Source organism: Echinococcus granulosus (genome assembly GCF_000524195.1).
Source record: "Echinococcus granulosus chromosome Unknown EG_S00014, whole genome shotgun sequence".
NCBI classification, from domain to species: domain Eukaryota; kingdom Metazoa; phylum Platyhelminthes; class Cestoda; order Cyclophyllidea; family Taeniidae; genus Echinococcus; species Echinococcus granulosus.
In genome coordinates, this window is record NW_020170394.1 from 1,179,459 (window position 1) to 1,195,415 (window position 15,957).

Here is a 15,957-nt window from a genome sequence, read left to right on the forward strand (position 1 = left end):
TATCTATCCATTGGGATGCATTTCCGTTTTTATTTCAACCTATTTTGTCCAGCACACCGATTCTATTGTACGAATAGGAAAAAATAATTTGTTCACCTACTTTTTTTCATTCAGTGGATCATGATTTCTGTCTTGGGAACCTCGAAAATCAAGTTGACATTCGTTCCCACCTTGTGCTTGTGATCACATATGGGACGATTTTTCGAATCGCAGTAAATAGCATCGACATTAGCATCTTGTCTCACCGGCTACAATTGGGTCGCTATTGTTACCTGAGAGAGGGTTGGTGTAATTTCGGAATCCCGGTTTTGTAGTGAAATCTTGTTTGGCATGCTTTGGAGTGTTTAGATGGAAGTGGGTGGGCGTGTGCTGTCTCACACCTGATATAACAGCGCTACAAGGGTGGGCAGTCTTCTTAGCGGCAAGGTATTTTTTTTGCAGTAGTTGTGGTGTTTAATGTTTTACTGATGCAGCTGGGTACGGTGAGTGGTGATGATGGTGATAAAGGTTGAGAGTGCAATGAAGGGTGGTAAATTGCATCATGTTTGTTCTTCATTCTTTACGATACTCCTGTAAGAGAGAGCTCTCCTATATCACTGACGTCATTTGGCATTTTTTAGATACCCATGAATATTTCTCATGTGTGCAAAGTGCCCCCAATGCTATCCCAGATGCCAAAAGCTGTAGTATCAAAGTTACGAAAGATCAATGCGTAAGAAGGTGATTCGACTTCATGTCTATTTTAGGTGTTTTGTAAACATATTGCCACTAATTAAAGGAATGTTGGTTGTACTTGCGCTCGAACATTCATATCTGCTGTAAACTTCGCTATAAAATAAACGCTTTTTCAGAGGAGGAAACTTACGTTCTGGGCACGGAGGCTCACCCCTGATGCGTGATTGGAGGCTACCACTTTACTGCAGTTGGCCTTAGGGTGCGCACTGATTCTTCTCCTGTATTGTATCGGTCATCATAAAGGGGTGCGTGGGAGACAAATGATTTAATCGAGGAAACGAAAACGGGTTTTATAAATTCTAATTAAATGTAAAAATGACATCTGAACTACTTTTGACTCTGAGAGATCGACTAGTTAGAATAAATACAGGGATCAAGAATCGAAGCGAATAGCTGGAAGTATGAGAAAGAAAATACTTCACGGACTAGATGGCCATCTTTTGCCAACTAAAAATACAGTGACGAATCTCCGTCAAACTTATGGTATATACAACATTTGGCCTGTATCTAACTTTTAATCATAATGGTGCGGTTTGCTACTTTGTTTAACTACCCGGGCCCCTTAGCCTGTGCAGGTTGTGCTGCGGTGTGGTTTTCGGGCCGTGTCAGTAGCCTACGGTCCTTCTGTACGTTTGTAGCACATATTCGTCACAGTACTTTGGCTTGTTATGATCTCAGGGATGGGTTCAAAAGATTTTAGTTAGTCTTGACTTAGCTGCATTGAAGCGAAAAGACTACCCTTTTGTTAGATTTTAGGCGCTTTTGCGATTTGTTAGTTGTTTATTCAACTCTCGGTTTTGGTAAAGGCACCAATTAGGTACTCCTTCATTATGCTTTTGCTGGATGAAATGGCCTCTTGGCCATACCATTTTCCCCAAGGCCTTCTCTAGGTCAATAGCGCATATTTCACAGAACATTATGCCTTCTTTTGTCTTCAGGGAAGTCCTAAGGTGCTACATTGGTGGGAGAGGAAAGCAAACCTGCTCTTGAAGGGCACCTATATTAATTTCTACCACTGAGTAATAAACCTTAATGGGGTAGACGAAGGGCATGTGCTGTGGACGGGGAGGAGTTGGGAACCCGCAACAAAAGGGATGACAATGACGTATACTTTCGACAACTACCCCGATCCCGTGTTTTGCAAGAAACCTATCAACAACGAAAGCGACACTAGACGTAAACCATTTAGAAAAACTTCGTTACAGAGATGCTTACCGTTCTTGCATGAAGATAATAAACGTGTGAAAAACGCGACACCTCATCCACCTCTTCTATAGCTGGATAGAACCCTGAGAGATGTGGCCGGGTAGCCCTAGAGTGAGAACGACGTGGCAGGGTGGAACAGACGCGAAACCCTACCCCACGGAACCATGTTCACTCCCGGCCCTTTGGTACATGACTCTGCTTTTGAACCAGTGTTCCTGCCACTAGCTACGGACACGCATGATGGCCAGCTCATTTCTCTTTTCCAGGATTTGGTCCCCATACTGGACGAAACTCCAGATCCAGCAGAATCGCCAGGGGGCATCAGCGACGCTGTGGTCGAGTATCGCCTCAGTTGTGTGGATATTCGATGACTGGCATGGTAGGCTCATAGGTACCTCTTTACAACGCTGATTACGCTGTGATGGCTGGTCCGAGGGGGTCGATCAAGGAGAGCGCGGGGGGTGATACTCACTATGAGTCTCCACCATTGTATCTTCGTCGGACTGGCAGGCCACAAATTTTATTTGTGTGCCAAATATGCGTATATTCTGTTCAAACATTCTCTTAATTCGTCTTAGGGGAAAACTCTCGGTGTTACATGAATTCCTGTTTTATAATGTTAGAAGAAAATATTCACTCTTAGTAAGCTGGGCATGGCATGCCCAATAACTAGCCTATGGAAGCAGGATAATTTTCCCATTAACCAAAAGTCAGTGGATTCACAAATCGCACATCTTAGCCGTCTTCATCCACTGAAACCCCTATTTAATGTTCTCCCCAAGTTGTCAAACAACCCGAAGAAATAAATGTTGTTCATCTACTTAATTCTATTTTTCGCTTGAAAGAATCTTTTAGATTATATGTGCTTGTATGAATGAAATAATTACTTTGTATTCATTCGCCCTGTCCCACTTATTTGAACCTGATTCCTCCGGAGATCTTCGCCTTAGTTGCGAAGTCGGGTTACTGGTCAGGTAGTTTTTTTTTGTATTTGAATGGAATACTACGCTTCTTCTAGTACGTACGTGGTTGATTCAGTGGTGGGGGTGAATGACGATAATGGTTCTCAACATTGGCACTGTTTAGCACCCTTTTTTAGCTGTTCATTCATTCCTAAATTTCTAGTCCCTTCAGTGTTTCCGATCTGTGCTCCGGCCCTAAGTTCAGTACACTCGGGCATTGTGTGATTTATATTAGTTAACCAAACTTTCCATCACCTAAACCCACCCACTCGTGTTGTTTGTTCTTGTTCAAAAGATGTTGTATTCCATCGTACAAGATATCCCAACGCTTAGCTGGTCTTGAGCCATAACGTAATTGGCATTTTGGACTAAGAAGTCGTTTTCTGACTATTATATCCTCATTGAGAGTTCCGGTGTAGTGTAAGGAATGACAGTTCGTCTCTGTTTTTTCACCTTTTGTTCATAAGACAAACCTGACCCTAATGACTAACTGCTTCGATGAACTCTAATTGAAGACTTTGCTTGGCAGCTCCTTTGACTTTTGCATGTTCCGTCTCAAGTATGGAATTTTGCCACTTTTTTGTGTGGTATGGGTCATTGTTGTATGTTCTGTGCCTTACCGTTGTTTCTTTGACTTGAAATTAAATCGTTTTTTTCTGAGCATAAAAACCTGTTGACAACATTATATACCATGCAGTTGAATATACTAGTACAGTGTATATTAACATACTTAACAGTGTAGTGTATCATGTTAGCTTCGTTTAACCGTTTGGTCCATGTATGGTCTCTATGTTTCCTTTTGATTCATTGGGAAATTATGTTTATTTGTCTGGTCTCTATTGCATATCAGTCAAATTTGTGAATGTGTAAGCATAGTTGGCCACACCTTCGTCGAAGAAGACTTGCATGTTTTTATAAACTTGGATTGCTGAGGTGTTTACTTATGTCTGCTAGACGCGTTTTCCTCATGCACGACGGTAAGTGACGGGAATTTTGGTGGGGTGGAACAATCGTGGAAAAGTGGTTCAGATGAATTTTTGTTCTTGCCGGTCAGGTTGAAACCTCAAATCCTAAGGGTACACAGATACAAGCTCGCTTTTGCGCTTTCAGTATGTTGACGGCCGTCCGCGATAAGCTTGCAAGATGTTCAATTGTGTTGGCGAGCACTTCTCCCCGCCGCAAAGAACTCCTCTCCACTTGTGTTTGTATCAATGATATTCTCTCTAATACCGTTTAGAATATCAACTTCACTGCACTTAATCCAAATGTTCCTGAGGATCTGAATCCGGATGACTTTCCCAGCATCCCAGCTTTTGTCGAGGCCCTTGCCACAGTCAAGGTCAAGGGCGCCCTAAAGGCTCTTAAGGAGGTAACGTCTCTTCCTCACTCCCTCACTATTTAGCATGCTGATATAATTATAGCCGCAGATACCGTGGTTGTTTTTAAAAACAAGATAATGGGCAAGCCTCTAAATGCAGATGACGCCTCTAAAACTCTTAAAATGTATGTGTTTTGTTGCTTTTGAAGAAGTTTTTAGGTTATCGGACCAGGTTCATGAAGTGCACACCGGAGTGTGTATTGCATGGATGCATAAAGAGCCACAGTTTTGCTGCTTCAATGAGCGCACGAAAGTCTACATGGCAAAATTGGACCAGGACACGATTGATAGCTACGTCAAGACGGGGGAACCCCTGTAAGCCATTTTAGAAAGCTGGCGGCACAGATTGTGGACTCCGGGTTTTGATAATGGTGGTAACGGGCGGTGTTGACCATAAGCCTCTCTATCATGACTCCTTAATTCCATTGTATGCCTAGTTGTGTAGCCATCAAGGTCTGTTGGAAGCCTTTGAACGTGTTTTTTTAACAACCTATTTATATTTGTATGCCGGAACGGGGCTATTATTTTAACATCTGCGAAGCCCTCAATGGAGTAAACTCCAACTTGCTCATCTGGAACTGCTACCTTGGTTACTCCTTTCATGATGCCTCACAGTTGGGACATGGTTTTCTTTTAACGAATTAAATTTGCAGATGTTCTTTACTTGAAGTGATTTGCTTTCAGAAGTAAATGCAGAATATGTTTGTTTGTTTTTTGTATTCTAGTGACAAAGCCGGCAGTTACGGTATCCAAGGTATTGGTTGCAGTCTGATCCGTGGGATCGAAGGTGACTATTTTAACGTCGTCGGCCTACCGATTCACAAAATTTGCAAACATATATACGAAAAACTAATGAATGACGCTTAAAATGATGACATTTTTGTAGTGCATTTTTATTATTGAATCTTTAGCTTCTTCCAGAAATCAAAGACTTGTGATCGTGAATTTCGTTCTGTTTTCGAGTGATTACCTGGCTGGCATCACAGTATGGCTTTATTGGGAGGTTTAATCAATTTTTATTGGATACTTTCACTTTGAAAAAGCCTCTTCAATACTTGTTTGGAGTGAGTTGAATTGCTGGTTCTCAAGTCGAGTTATTCTTCTCTTTATTTTCGCCTGGCTTGATCCGTACTCTCCCAGGAGCCGAGCTAGTTTTGTGCCTATCTGTTCCAGTGTTGCGTCAATTCTATTGACCCTCTCCTCAATAGTTTCTCTGTTCTCTTCGGCTTTGCGAAGAAGTTCTTCGTCCAACAAGTTGTCCTTTCTTAGCATCTGCTGACCGGCCTCCATGAGTTTTTCCTTCGCTTCAGGGTACTCCGTCAGCGCCTCCCATAAATCGTCTTTGCTGAGACAAAAGAGATCGGAATATCCCACGGAGCGGACGTTTGCTGTCCGGCGGTTCCCTGTTTTGTTGCCTATAAGGGGGAGAATATTGGGTTTCCACATAGTGAAAAGGCACCTGCGACCTAGAGTTCAAAATTATTGCACTTTGCTTTGAGCGCAGCCGTGCGAGCAAAAGGTGGTTAATCACCCGCAATTCTCTGGAAGGGGAAGAAGAGGTTGAAAAATTTACCATTATGTTAATTCCTCCCATTGATTATGACAGTTTTATAAAACAGGGGCGATTTTTAGGCATTGTGTAGCTTACCAGCGATATTAAGGATGGAGATTTCCCCAAATACCGTGCCCTCGCCCAACGTCACAAACGTTGTTTTTCCGTCATCTGCAACTACGCTTATTTTTCCGCGTTTAACAATGTACATCTCCTTCCCGATATCGCCCTTGCGGCAGATGTAATCTCCTGGGGAGAAAATCTGGAGCTTCAGCTTCAGAACAAGTTCCACCAGTAATCCGGGATCACAGTCCTTTAAAGAGTTGGGAAAAATGGAAGGTATTGCGGTGTCGTTAATAATAAAATCTCACCAGATAGTCTACAGGATTCTGTAGGATCTGGTTTCTAAAATTTCATCACTCTAGTAAACATACTGGCAAAAGGGGCGGTAAAAATACCAACTGCATGCATGTGCACTGTGCGGGGCTCTACAAAACAGGGTCTATGGTGAGACCGCTTAAAGACCAGAAATATGCTTTGCTTCCATGCTTCCCTTCGTGTCTGGATCATGAATATACGTCCGTAAGGCATTGAGACAGGCTTAGTCATTGGTCTTAAGACGGATAATTAATCTTAAAGTATCGGGAAATGAAACGTTAGGACATGCTTAGCCTTTATTCAGAAATCCAGGCTGGTGGCACTAAATGAGTGGAATTACAGGAAGGGAAGTGGGCAATCTGCAAATGAAATAACTTTTGACGTTGTGGATGGGTTATGGTGGCCTAACAGTAATGCTACGCGTGGGGAGTTTTTTATACCTGAAATATCTTGACGCGCTGGAGCGTGTCGTAGTGTACGTGGATGGCGATTTCAGCCTTTAGTTTATCTGGTAGAATTGCGAGAACATTCTCCTCCTCCAGGGATTGCTTATTCGACCAGAGGTAGTCAAACCACTGTATGACTCGACGCTCCAGGCCCTTGCTCACTTTTCGGTATTCCATGTAGCTGGGTTCAATGGAAATTTACGTGATAAGATACAATTATATTCTAATGGCATCTATGATTTAACTACACCAGCTGTAGCAAGGTCTGTTTTGAAATAATTAAGTACAAGGGGAGTCTTAAAAGTCAGAATAAGGCGTCAACAATGGTACTGATATTGTGTATAAATGAAGGGGGGAAGGAAGCAGATTTATGGCATTAGAACAAATTATACCAAACATTGGGTGGTAAAAGTATGGGTGATTTTCTAGACATCTCGCTGCAATTATTTGGGATAAGTAAATGGTAACTACGACTTATAATTTTTTTGTGCTTTCATTAAACCACAGATCTGCACTTGGCTACCGATGCCCTGCAATACCTCTCTCTTGTGTTGAATTTCTTACATTAGCATGTCGGTTGAACCTGGTGGGTGTGATTAGAGAGTCGTGGGCGGAATCTGACCCGATCACAAAGCTTATGGGGCCTCTCGTCAAAGCTGGTGCATAGGATTTGGGGAAAGCGTGGAATCAGGGTTATTAAACTTCATTCCCATGATGGGTCGCTCAAAGGCAACTCCATCCCATTTAAGAAGACCTTCTACTCTTCACGGTCGGGATTAACATTTCAAAAATTCCGCTAATGTGATTGAAAATGAAGCTACTCTTTCACACATCAACTGATCAACTAAGCAGATGGATTCCGCATGCCTCAAGGACTAAAAATTTCTTCTTCACTTCTTCCACCATATGGATACGCACAGATTCTACATTGATGACTGACGGGTGGTGAAGATTTGCTTTTGTATTCCAACATCAAGCGAATATGCATAATTGGTTATCCCTAAACGATCCACTCACTGTTCGTGGCACACCATTCTTTCTGTGCATACGATGGATTGTGGATAGGGCGGTTTATTTGCAGAAAAGTCAAGCAATTGCGATAGAGGTTCACATAATGTGATTAAACTGGAAGCTAAGCAAGAAGAACTTCTTTGAAAACAGAGCACACTGGTCAAGTAGTCGCAAAATTGTCGTATTCTCATAAGACAGCATAGGACCTCATGCCATGAAACTTAACCCCGTGGGAATTTTCGTTTTGAGTAAAATATGAGAAAGATGCTGTTTTATTTAACACGTTCTTCGGGTGATTACTACTTCCTCCTGGTATTGGACGATTAAATGGCAAATGGACAACTGAGAATTATGACCGATGCAAAACGGGGGTGGCTAGTTCTAAGGTTTTGGCATCTAAAAGAAACAATTGCCTAAAAGTGGTAATCACAAATTTTTGTCTTGTGGAGAAACTTCTAAGGATTTTGAATTGCAGTAGTGACTAATCTAAAGAGTAAATTTATTTGAAAGCTTCCCATAGTTGTCCACCTTTACTTCAGAGCACCATAGGAGGTTTTTCTATTACTTTAATAAAATCATGAGCATTAGTGCATTTGGTTTATACTTAAACTATGCGGCTACTGCAGTGATTGTACCGTTTGACACTGTCCATTTGCGCTTGGAACTCTGTCTTTTGGGCATTCATGTTTGCGATCATGGCTCCAACGTTACCGACGACTGTGGCGAAGATGAGGACACCAGCAAGGAAGTCGATGGTGATGAAAATGTACTCCCCATCTCGAACTGGTTTTGGAGTCTCGCCGATTGTAGTGAGGATCAGCGTTGACCAATAGAAGCTGTAGGTGTACTGGGAGAAAATCGACTGCCATCGCTCTGTGAGATTGCAGGGCTCATCTGTGATATCGTCAGTGGAACGAGGCGGGTACACGAACGAGTTTTCACAGAGTCCTATTAAGAGGTAAAGTGACTTCAAATGCTTATAAATGTCGATAATTCCTTAATTTTAAAAGCATTATAATTAAATGAAGGATAACGATCGTTTATCGTTTATTTCCTGACATATTCACTCCCAATCAGGCGTTGAGTGTAGATAACTACATTTGTAATTTAAAGTAATTTTACATGCAGAAAAAAGGCAATGCAAGAGAAGCCAATTTGTAGGAATAAATACTACTTTTAGAGGAAATCAAAGCTGCAAAAGGTTCGTCTAAATGCGCCTCAGTTTATATCTATGTTTTCAATATTTCATAATTTAGGATTAACGGATGCTGAGCGGGAATTTAAGAAACGTTTTTACTTCAAACATTTGATTTATCATTTTGATCTGCACCATATTAAGTGAGCTTTGTCACGAAAGACACATTTAGCAGTTTAAAATTGACAAGCCGATAGGTTGCGCAACTATTTCGATGAGAAGGGTGATATTTCATACATCTTACGGAGTACAAGGCTCTCTTATAACCACACACGCAAATCTACCTTTCCGTGTTTGATGGATAATTCTACTGATTCCCTCAAGCTTAACATTAATCTTTGTGTCGCTGTGTGCCTGGTGACAGCGAGGATGGAAATACCACCCTCTAGTGGTAATGTAGAACCGAAGGGAAGAGAAAAGGCAATGAAGCCTGGGAAATCAACCTCACCTGTTTGTGTGCTAACCTCGAAGAAGATGCAGGCGTTAATGTGGATGAGAATGAGAATGCCGGCAGTGAGAGTGATCACACGGAACACGTTGGGAAAGGAGGCGCGTGTTTCAGTGCGGGCGATGAACTCAAAGACCTTGTAGGCCTTCAGGAGGCGGTTCAGGCGTAGCCAGGCGGCGTAGTGCGTGAAGGCCTGAGAGATGTAGAGTAAGTCCGTCGGAAGGACGGCGAACACGTCCATGAGGCAATCAGATTTTTTGATGTAGGCGTTGCGCAGTTTGACCACATCAGTCACTACCAGACCCTCCTCGAGATAACCTAGGAGGGGTTCGGCTTTAAGTCACCTTCTCCTAACTAGACCTAATGGATTATTTATAAGTTCTTATATTTTATTAGGAGTAATTTGTGCTGTTTGCTTTATTTGCTACTTGTTCCGATTTTTAGCAATAACTTTGTGCTTTTATCTTGCAGTTTGCATGCGGTTAAAGAAGGGTCTCCATCAATTACCCGCCTTTCCTCAATGTAAATAGAGATTTTTCTTAATCTTCTTGTATGCTCGGAGTTTTGTAACAGTGCAATAAATTACTACAGTCCCGTAAAGATGTGTTTAAAATCCCGTAGAATGATTTACTCTTTCCATTGATTTCCTTCGTTTGATAAAGCACTACTTCATGTAGGTGTACTGCGTACCAATTTTCGTAATCAAATGCATTTGATAACTTGTAATATTTTAAGACCAACCTAGGAGCTAAAACTTATCTGTACTTTCTGCTCCACAAATACCATTTAAAAGCTTTCAAGATCCGAACATTTTACATGGTTTTAAAAATAGAATGACTTACAGTAATAGGATTGCATCTATTATAGTGGCAGAGTTTTGGTGGATTTAATAATAATATTTTAGGCATTTTAAATCTTATAATGTAATTCAATACGAGTAGTGGTAATAATGTAACGTTCCACGAACTGGATAACCACTTAATTTGTTCAATTTCTCGATAAATGCGGAACAATTTTAATTTACGGAGCATAAATTTTTCGGGATGTGCAGGTGGCTTTGGTTTGCACATGTCCAAAAAACAAGCTAGTCATTTCAAGTGAATAAAAGGTGCAATTGAGGTGCTTGAAGGGTTCCAAATACCAAAATGTCGTGGGCGTAAAGTAGACAGAAACGCTTAGCGCAGAGCTGAAAAAGAAGGTGTACCTGTTCTGCAGCCAACCCATATATCGAGGAGGTAGATGAAGTCAATGCAGTAGTCTATGCACATCCAAACAGGGGGAGAAAGTTCGTGGAATTGCGTGAAGGCGGTGCGCATGGGGAGGATAATGCAGTTGTAGAGAACTGTCAATGACACTAAACCCAGCCATCGATAATATAATTGCGATGACGTATCCATGGTGGAAGTTTGAGCCCATCTAAAAAGTATTTTCGTGAAATGAAAATTAATTAAGTGTATGGGTCTTAACGTTGCCCATTTCTCATTTTTGGTTCCTGCCTTCACGTCTAGCGGCCCCCACTGAAGAATGAAATCCACTAGTGGGTTTGCAAAAATAAGTATCGTAAATGCTGCGTGGCTTTGTGAAATGCTCGATAAGACTTGTATGCAATCTTTCATTGAACTCACCAAGGCCGTCAGTGGATTTAAGCCAGCTAAGAACACCATTTCAACGTAGATTTGCAGGTACGAAAAATCATGGTGGTGTGAGAGTGGGACTTCTGGCTGGAATTTGACTTTATGCTAATTACTCGTTCAATCGTTAAAACCTTACACGGCAAAATTTGTATTTTCCTTTGAACCCAAATTACTTGCCAAAAAACATATAATTACCTTTTCATTTATTTGGAGTGGAAAGAACGTTTTGGCTCAACTTATGCCTTCCATTGATCCACCTGCGAGATCAACTCATATAATATTAATACTAATGCAAATTTTTCTTAGTTAATTTGAGAAGGATGTTTTGGTTATCAGCGCGCGGTTCTTATGGCCTAGGTAGAAGAAACTACTTACAATTTCATTTTTTTGTACAAAGGCGTTTGTGGTTCCTGATCTTCGTCCACGTCAGCATGGTCATCAGTAGGATCGTGCGCCTCTTCCAAGCTCACAATTAATGAGTTGCTCTCCTTGTAGCGTTTTGCTAGTTTTTGGTCACCGCACAAGCAGCAGCACTGCAGTGCATTAAAAGATAAACTACACGCCGATCCTGCTAGTGAATTAAGACATGTGAATAATGATACATCCCTGCATTGCGCTGTCACGAAACTGTGTGGTCAGTTCTGTACTAAGACGCGAACAGTCAACATTATCTCATGTCTTTTTCTCTTGATACTCTGTATTACTGACTAGTGCACACTGCTTATTTATCAAACAGGCCTATGCATAAATACTATTTTTAATTATTGGAATTAGTGCTACTTTGAAATGAGATTCCACCAGTGACTGTTCGAGGAAAACGTATTAAAAATCTAATCAGATTTATCCCCCACTTCACTTTTTGATCTAGTATCACTTTAAAACAATAAGGTGAAAACTACCTACCTTTTTCGCAATTTTCCTCTCTGCACTTCCGGAAGTTTCAACGGAATTACTCATTTCCGAACGATACTAAGTACGAAATGGGAAAATCAAACACACCGGAGCAGTTTCAACCCAGATGGGGTAAAAGGTAACCACACCCAGAATACAAAAATGAGATGGTAGCCAATCACGAAGGAGAGGAAAAACGAAGCTTTTTCCTCCTTAAGTATTTGAAAGTGGTAAAAGGCGTTGCCTCATCTCCCGCCTCCTCCCCCTCCCAAGCAGAAGGGCGTTAGTGGTAAGTAGGTGGATGTTCAGCCTTTGGACACACAATGGACATTTCGCAAATCCCTTCATTTCTTTAAATAATCACAGCAACAAGACGATGAGGCTAGATAGTGGCCTAGAACTCATTTTAATTTACTAATTTCAATACGTACACAAGTATTGCATCTTCCATTTAACCATGAAAATAATGGTAGCGCAAGAAATACGTGAACTTTGGCTGTTTTGCGAGGTTTTGGCAATGCTACAAACCATAAATCCAAAATGTAAAAGGAATGCACCTGTTGGGAACATGAAATTGCGAAAACTCAACGCATTACTACTAACAAATGGAATTCTCCTTTGGTATACAATAGGCACTGTAACACCTGTATTTTGTCAGTCAATTTTAGGCCTCCAATATTTCCGCACAAACCTTTTTGTGGATCCGAAAAACACATAAAAAGGTGTTTCACATCAGCCATGTATACTGGTGCATGGCCGATGATGCAAGCTGTTCGAAGTCCCTCCCACATTATGCCCCGGAGAAAGAACTTATATACAAATATAGCTTACTGATATGTGGGTCCGTCAGGTCTGTTAGTTTAACCTTACAGTCATCCGTAGTCTGTGATGTCCTGGCTGTCTGCTAGGATCGAAGGCACGGATAAACTGCTTGTGTAGCCGCATTTTCCTGTTCGCACGATGGATCCGCATGTGTCCGTTCAAACAGCAGGAGTGGTAGTGAGATGAACACCAGGAGAGCTTCCGTAGTTGCTAGACATTGTGCTCTACAAATCGAAGGCTTATTCCAATATGCACTTCTCTGGTCAACACATTATTATGGTGTCCACTTTGTGTTAAACCAAGTATTGTGCAAGAAATTGGAATATCTTCAAAGTGGTTCATTAACCGGATTTCGACAAAGGTGATCTCCACCTGTTGGGTTCCCTTCGACCGACATATAGAATTAGTGTTGGTTTTTGGATCTCAAAACAAGCATTTTCTGGTCTTATTAAATATTTTGCAGTCTTCGAGCTCTTGTCATTAGCTTCAAGTACACATTGAAGTACACATTGTTGATGGTGCGAGGACTTTAAAGAAGAACAAGAAATAGAAAATGTTTTGCTTAATATTGTTGAAAATGCAGGCACTCAAATGCATTCCGAGTTTCACCATAATTTCATGGCAAGTGGTAAAAACTGGCAGCATTAGTGTAGTCAAAGCTCAATCATATTGTAAAATATATTTAATTGGAGCAAAATTTACAAACCGGTTAAGTTTATAGCAAGGAGCTGCTTATTCTCCTCTTGAAAAACAATATTGGCCAGGTTTTCCCCAGCAGCATCTGCTAAACAACAGGTTAGGAAGATCGAAAGTACGAGCGCAGCTTTGCAGATAGTCACCGGAATTCCACGACCTAAATGCGGGTTCAGTTCATTCACTGAACTGTAGAAAGTACTGCTCTAGCAACCAACACCAGCTACTTTCCAGAGACTTTGGGTGCTAAGGCTGAGGGGAAACAGCTCCATAATGTGGATGAAAAATGTACTTAATGAGGCCACGAACAAACTTAAGGCAACACTAAAGCAAACAATCATATAAATACTTTTATTAGGGCTGCATAATGAGGGTTCAAGCGCCATCAATTAAGAGTCTTGAAGCAGAAATGCAGTAGCTTGATGTGATAGGGCGTTCCAGGCTTTTCAGCTCGTCGTAGATCAGTGCTGACAAAAAGGTGGTTGGAAGTGGTGTGGCAGCATTCATCAGTGCTCCAAATAGTGCTGCTTTGAGATAATTTGAAGTAGTTCCTTCCCCTCTTTTACTCAACTTCTTTACTTAAGTTTAGCCAGTAATTGTTTTGGTTAGGCTCTATTTTCAAGACAATTTTTAGTGGGCTTTTTCTGGAGACATTTGCAAACGTTACTTGAGTCCACCCTAAAACTGGCTTTGGGTCAATGGTTGTGCGTAATTGTTGCCCGCAATTGGTGAGCCGTCCGTCACAATTCGACGTTACGTCAATGCCGAATTGGTGCGGCTCGATCGCCAAGACCTCGTCTGTTGGCATTCGTTGGGAACACTGTGGTTGTACGGAGTGTTTAATGTGAGTTATACATAATTGATTTAAACATGCCACTATTATGCATGCGATACAGTTTATGCCAGACCTTACTTAATAACAGACTTTATAGACATCGAAGGATTATGAACTCCATGATTTTTGTTAGACAAAATTTACTCTAATGGGATTTGACAGGAGTCCCCCTTTTGAAACACCGAATTGGTACTTCATTTAGCTGCTCAAGTTTTTTGTACAGAATTCTTATTCTTGCCAGCAGTTTAACATGCTGTTCGCGTTGCAAGGTCATGCAAATCTGTTAAAAAATATCCTCTTTGATCTCTCTTCCATTAGTTTTTGTGGTGAAATGGATCTTGTTGATATTTTATATGTACTTTTTGGAAACAAAGTAAATTATAAAGATCTTGATTGTGTGCCCAACACTGAAGCTTGGGTGCTTTCTTTATACCAGTCTTCCTTACCTCCAATTAATGTTCCATTTTTGCTTACTATTTATTCGACTATTAAACCGCCATAATGTACAAGGGCTTTTGCTATCACAACAGTTGACATCCGTTAAACTTATAAGTGACTAGATCAATCACAATTCAGGTCACCGGTGGCTAGCTTTCCTTTTAAATTCGCAGTACCAGCACGTGCCCACTAGTTAACAAAGCATTTCAGTCAATCATACTGTAGAGAATGATTTTAAAAAATCGAAACTTCCATATACCTTTCGTATTGCAGTAATTTTTTAGTAGTTAGTTCTCTTACCCAGTTTTCTGAACATACATCCCCTGAACTAGTTATTTCTGTGTGTGTTGGTGCTTTCACATGTGGGTATATTTGAGCCTGGCGCCAATTACACTGCTCGCAGAAAACGGAGTCGGAAAGTAGCAAACCCAAAATCAGCGATAATGTGTAAGACCAGGCTGCTGCACCACCTTAACCTGAAGGAGCATGGACAGCTTCTGAAGAAGGCGATGTTAAGCTTGCTAGCGGCGGCGCCTCCACCAAGCAAATTATGGGGGAGTACTTCCTTTTACAGAACCTCATCACCATTTAACTCACTTTTGAGCACGCTCACTCAATTATTTACCCACGCACGCTCAATGTCCATGGGTGTACCATCCCATCCACTTTGTCCTTTTTGTTCATAGAGGCTATTTTAGATCTTGGTGTATCACGTACTCATTGGAGCACTTCCTTGTTATGCTTGATACCTGTGACACATTAGGTGTCAGTCCGTAGTGCAGTTTTTTTTCGTTATGTTCAGCAAATAAACTTGATCTTAAATGCTGAAATCAGTGCAAACGGACGCTTACATGTGAACCAGTAAATGGATGAGAGCCAAAAGTGAGCGGCAATCGGCATGTCTCTGTTGTTTTTAACTAAGTGAATGGAACAAGCACTTAAGGCTGGAATTTACGATGAGAGGCTGAGAATATTTTCCCGGAGGAATGTCTCGAATTGGAGTGCCCTCCAAGGTGCGAGTGTGTAACTTTTGGCAGGGCAACAGTTGATGGATTGCCGGATATAAAAGCTACTCAGACAAATCACTTAACTCTCAACACCCCTATTTTAGGATAAGAGTTGGCTAATGTATAGCTGCCTTGACTCCCATGCCCAGGCCCGCAATGAAACACCCTTCCTAGAAAACAATGCACAAATTCTCGTCTATTAACGACCTCCTTGCAAAAAAAAAACACCTATGGCTCAGACAACTTAAATAACTTGAACTTGGCTTGCAAACCTTACGACGTTTTCGGAAAAGCATTGTATTGCATTGATGAACGTCAAATGTACT

The 15,957-nt window shown here is 41.3% G+C and overlaps 3 protein-coding genes across 3 annotated transcripts; 2 read left to right on the forward strand and 1 right to left on the reverse strand. All coding sequences in view use genetic code 11, as the record gives it.

The window, feature by feature from the left end:
- Window positions 1-2,811: 2,811 nt before the first annotated feature.
- Window positions 2,812-5,148, forward strand: EGR_03003 (Maf-like protein; the record flags this gene model as incomplete). Its single annotated transcript, XM_024492252.1, has 6 exons — window positions 2,812-2,910; window positions 3,958-4,104; window positions 4,141-4,272; window positions 4,306-4,406; window positions 4,441-4,596; window positions 5,007-5,148. The coding sequence occupies 6 exons, from the start codon at window positions 2,812-2,814 to the stop codon at window positions 5,146-5,148; spliced, it is 777 nt and encodes a 258-aa protein (XP_024353447.1).
- Window positions 5,149-5,310: 162 nt separating this feature from the next.
- EGR_03004 (Cyclic nucleotide-gated channel cone photoreceptor subunit alpha) lies at window positions 5,311-11,902 on the reverse strand (the record flags this gene model as incomplete). Its single annotated transcript, XM_024492253.1, has 8 exons — window positions 5,311-5,696; window positions 5,930-6,146; window positions 6,652-6,838; window positions 8,304-8,616; window positions 9,312-9,629; window positions 10,516-10,727; window positions 11,321-11,478; window positions 11,849-11,902. The coding sequence occupies 8 exons, from the start codon at window positions 11,900-11,902 to the stop codon at window positions 5,311-5,313; spliced, it is 1,845 nt and encodes a 614-aa protein (XP_024353448.1).
- A 2,534-nt stretch (window positions 11,903-14,436) lies between these two features.
- Window positions 14,437-14,688, forward strand: EGR_03005 (hypothetical protein; the record flags this gene model as incomplete). The annotated part of the gene is made up of 1 exon (XM_024492254.1): window positions 14,437-14,688. One exon carries the CDS (start codon window positions 14,437-14,439, stop codon window positions 14,686-14,688), a length of 252 nt encoding a protein of 83 aa, XP_024353449.1.
- Window positions 14,689-15,957: the final 1,269 nt, after the last annotated feature.